The 4,826-nt window shown below is 41.1% G+C and overlaps 1 protein-coding gene across 5 annotated transcripts in view; it reads right to left on the bottom strand.

Moving 5' to 3' along the window:
- The window catches only part of LOC122561370 (6-phosphofructo-2-kinase/fructose-2,6-bisphosphatase 4-like), a 177,705-nt gene that overhangs the window by 12,482 nt on the left and 160,397 nt on the right, over nt 1-4,826 (bottom strand). For all 5 annotated transcript variants that reach the window (XM_043713128.1, XM_043713130.1, XM_043713131.1 and 2 more), the window contains one exon: nt 563-627. In XM_043713128.1, coding sequence (XP_043569063.1) covers nt 563-627 — 65 coding nt within the window. The remainder of the gene's footprint in view (nt 1-562; nt 628-4,826) is intronic.

Here is a 4,826-nt window from a genome sequence, read left to right on the forward strand (position 1 = left end):
CTCCGATTGGAAATTTCTGCTCTGAGGAAAAGTTGGATAGGCTGGGGATGATTTCCGAGGAGGATGAGCTGAGATTTAATTGAAGGGTGTAATTGATATGTGGAGCTTGTTTAAGGAGCAACTATTGAGTGTCCTTGATAAGTATGTACCCGTCAGGCAGGGAGGAAAGGGTCGTGTGAGGGAGCCGTGGTTTAATAAGGAATTGGAATCCCTTGTTAAAGGGAAGAGGGCGGCCTATGTAAAGATGAGGCGTGAAGGTTCAATTGGGGCGATTGAGAGTTATAACAAGGGAACCACATTTGCTAGCCTCCAATCTTCTGGCACTACTCCTGTAGACAACGAGGACATAAAAATCAAGGCCAATGGCTCTGCAATCTCCTCCCTTGCTTCCCAGAGAATCCTAGGATAAATGCCATCAGAGGAAAGAACAAGAGCAAAAACCAGATTTTGGCATCAAACCCAACACATACCATCTTGCCACCATTGACAACAATGCAGTAACATTTACTAAACCAACTGGAGCACTTCTGATGAAATAATTTGATTGGGTTTTCCACCTTACCTCAGGCTTTTCTCTGTGTGTATTGACAGCTTCAATATTCAGGAAAATAGATTCAACTTTACATCCTAAGGAGGGAAAAAAACATGCAAACAACATCAATTCTCATTTAAAGCATCAATATTCGCAGAAACTCTCATGAGGTTATCGGAAAACGGTTTATTCTTGTTACCATTGCTGTCTATGCTTAACAAAAGCCAATTTATATCCAACTCCACAAATTGAGGACTCTATTGACAGGATTAGACAAACAGTTTTCCCAATTCTCAATTTATAACTCCCTGGGGTATGCACAGTAAATCAAGCCCCACCATACCAAGAATCATCACCAATGTTTGGTATACTCTCCTTTATTGTTCAGAGCATGGAGTATAGGAGTTGGGAGGTCACGTTACAGCTGTACAGGACATTGGTTAAGCCACTTTTGGAATATTGTGTACAAATCTGGTCTTCTTCCTATCAGGAAGATGTTGTGAAACTTAAAAGAATTCAGAAAAGATTTTAAAGGATGTTGCCAGGGTTGGAGGATTGGAGCTGTAGGGAGAGGCTGAATAGGCTGGGGCTGTTTTCCCTGGAGCTTTCAAGTCTAGGGGTGACCTTATACAGGTTTATAAAACCATGAGGTGCATGGAGAGGATAAATAGACAAGGTTGTTTCCCTGGGGAAGGGAAGTCCAGAACGAGAGGGCATAGGTTTAGGGTGAGAGATGAAAGATTTAAAAGGGACCTAAGGAGCAACTTTTTCAAACAGAGGGTGGTGAGTGTTTAGAAATGAGCTGCCAGAGGAAGTGGTGGATGCTGGCACAATTACAGCATTTAAAAGGCATCTGGACGGATATATGAATAAAAAAGTGTTTAAAGGGATATGGACCAAGTGCTGGCAAATGGGACTAGATTAGGTTAGGATATCTAGTTGGCATGGATGAGTTGTACCAAAGGATCTGTTTCCATGCTGGACATCTATGACTATGAAAATTTAATTCATCCACCAAATTACCCAATGTTACCTAACTGCCTAATTCAGGTTAGAAGAATTCCATTAACCAAAAAATCATTATATACTGTAATCAAACTATTTTAACCAATGGCAAGAAAGGAAAAGGTTGCTAACATATAACTCTATAACTTAAACTCTATCCTGTTTAAAAATGCACGCGCACACAAACAAATAAAGTACAAATATGGGTGAGGTAAGGAACAGAAGTACACTTCTGGCACTAGACTGGATCACAGAAGATGGTTTTCTTTCAGTTTCTTTCTGAGTCTTTGCTGAGGACACAAGGTTATGGCTAATATACTGATTGTCAGTTTGTCTTTCACTGGTGGAGGATTTATCCTTTCTGTGCATCTGAAAGTGGTTTTCCTCTTTTTCCTTTCAACAGGGGATTTTACAGAGAAAACTAATGAATAAGAATAGCTACCAAGAAAGTTTCTGTTATTTCTCCACTCAGGCAGAAGAGAGAGATTTAGCCGCTTTTAATTTGCAGGCTAGAGATTTCTGCTTTATTGACCCTATATACAGGCATTGGTCAATTGCCTAGGAGCCAAACAAAATGCTGTTGTTGTCCTTCAGCTCAGAAACCCACCAGTTCCATTCTGTCTGAACTCTCTCACTGTCCCAGCAAAAAGCAACACTGTGCCTATGAGTGGTTTCCAGCCCTCATAGTATTGAGGCACACTTCAAACAAGACAAACACTTCCACAGCTTACGAACTTGTTTCGTCTGAACTGATTGCTCATAAATGTCATATTGACTTACATTTACTATTGCTATAACCTTAATTGTGAGGCATGCAACAAAGTGCATACAAACAAGCTAAAGAAGAATCAAATGCATTAATATTTCAAATTAACTAGAATAAATATTTTCAAAATCAACCTGGTCTGCTGATCTGCACAGAGTTGCTTGATCTGGGAAGAACTGACATGAGGCCACCTGCAAATCTCACTCTATTGATAGTGCACTCTCCCTTTTTTTCACGTATGCCAGAGTTGAAAATACTCACGCACTGAAGTATGTTGTCACATTGCAAGAGTACAACAATAACATGGTCACAGATTGTTGGATAGTCACGTACCACATTCATCCAAAACATAAAGGCACAGCACTAAACTTGAGCTTCATTGTGCAATCTCTCTGTAGCTCCGCACATTCCCTTTTTTTAAAAAAAACAGCAGCTTTTGTGATGAATCTAAAGACTGTGAACTAAACGGATCACACATCTAATAGGAATCTTCCATATTAGTGAATGCAAAGTAGAATTTGAACTGTTCTTGCAGTGCTTTAAGATGTTTGAATATGAGGCTATGGATCTTGACACTGCTTCTGTTGCTGATACTAAAGCTAATGGAAACATCGTGAATGGCCAAATGCCCAGTTTTGACCCAGGCTTGAGCTTATCGCTAATGCTCAGGAGTGTCAGGATGTTCCCTGCATTTTAGTATTCAGCTCATTCAGATGCTGAAAATGCCTGTGAGATATGCCAACTTAGCCCATCAGTAATCATCAGATAGGATCACTTTATAATGCAACTCATATATAAAAGTGTTGAAAACTCTTTGTCAGTTCTTCTGGAGCTCATGAACACAAAAGAGAACATTCCCTAGTGATAACCATTGCACCTTGGTGTGTAACAGGAAATTCTGATGCTCAGCCCCCATGTCTGCACACAAATAGTGAGCAAATGTGATTTCAATCAGTGATTTAATGCAATTCACTAATTTTGTGACTTGTTCTAATCCTACAGCTAACTCTGGTGGCATTGTTTTGGCAACAAGAGGTTCACAGTGGAGGATGCAACAGGTGATTGGAATGTCGGAATTTTGCACTTTCACTTTCCTGACAAATTGTTTAGTTCCCGATTGTGGAGGTTGCTCCATCAGTGCAAATGTTCCAACATGTGGCCCAGGTTTTTTCTCAAGTATGTAGATGTTACCCAAAATATTTCTTTTGAGCATGACTCAGTAGCTCCTCAATATCTCCTTTCCATGAAAATCTAAAAGTCAAATAGCTCTCAATATGATGCTTTGCTTTCTCTTTGACGAATCATTCCTTTTGACAAAAAACTTATCCATTTCTTCCTAGAATTTAAGACTTAGAGCAATGCCACAAGTAGATTTAAAAAAACCCAAAATATATTGACTTTATAACGGTGTTGAAGTGAACGCATCCAGGCAGGCAGACCAATTCAACAGCAGTTACAACTGCGTGCCTCTTCATTGAGCAGACTTTGTTTTGTCCACAGTTTTTTCCGTACGACAGGATTATGTATCCCACATTCCTGCATTCACAGGAGGAAAGAGGAGTGGAGGCTCAAGCATAACCAATGGCAATGTTGTCCCCAATGGCTTGTTTCTGCCACACGTCTGATGTAATGTGTCCCACACATAGAAACGTCCCAATGAGTATTATAAAAGAACATTCAGACTTTGACTGATAAGTAGAAGGAAACATTCAAATTCCAACACATAAATATCAGGCAATGACCATCTCCACCAAAAGTGAATCTTTTTCGAATCAGAATTAGGTTTATTGTCATGTTTATTCAAGTAAAGGAGTACAGTGAAAAGTTTACAATATTGCCCCTCACTGGTGTTACTGTTACTGGATCCCTCACTATCAACACTATCCCCCCATTACCTTCGGGGTTACTATTGATCAGATATCGAAACAAACAAGGGATTGTGTTTTAATTCCTTTATCACAAAGTTTTCCATCACCTAAAATTTCCTTCCAGGGATTGGCGCCAAATTTTATATTACAATCCTCCTTGGACAAAGCTGACACTGTCCTCAAATATGTGGAACAGTCCATCTTCCGCAGCTACACTGGCACCACTCCCCACCTTTTCCTCCACTACATCAATGACTGTATCGGCGCTGCCTCATGCTCCCATGGAGGAGGTTGAACAGTTCATCCACTTTACCAACACCTTCCACCCCGACCTCAAATTCACCTGGACCGTCTCAGACTCCTCCCTCCCCTTCCTAGACCTTTCCATTTCTATCTCGGGCAACCGAATCAACACGGACATTTACTATAAACCGACCGACTCCCACAGCTACCTAGACTACACCTCCTCCCACCCTGCCCCCTGTAAAAACGCCATCCCATATTCCCAATTCCTTCGACTCCGCCGCATCTGCTTCCAGGAGGACCAGTTCCAATACCGAACAACCCAGATGGCCTCCTTCTTCAAGGACCACAATTTCCCGCCAGACGTAGTCGACGATGCCCTCCACCACATCTCTTCCACTTCCCGCTCCTC

This window comes from Chiloscyllium plagiosum, chromosome 22 (assembly GCF_004010195.1).
Source record: "Chiloscyllium plagiosum isolate BGI_BamShark_2017 chromosome 22, ASM401019v2, whole genome shotgun sequence".
Lineage (NCBI taxonomy): Eukaryota > Metazoa > Chordata > Chondrichthyes > Orectolobiformes > Hemiscylliidae > Chiloscyllium > Chiloscyllium plagiosum.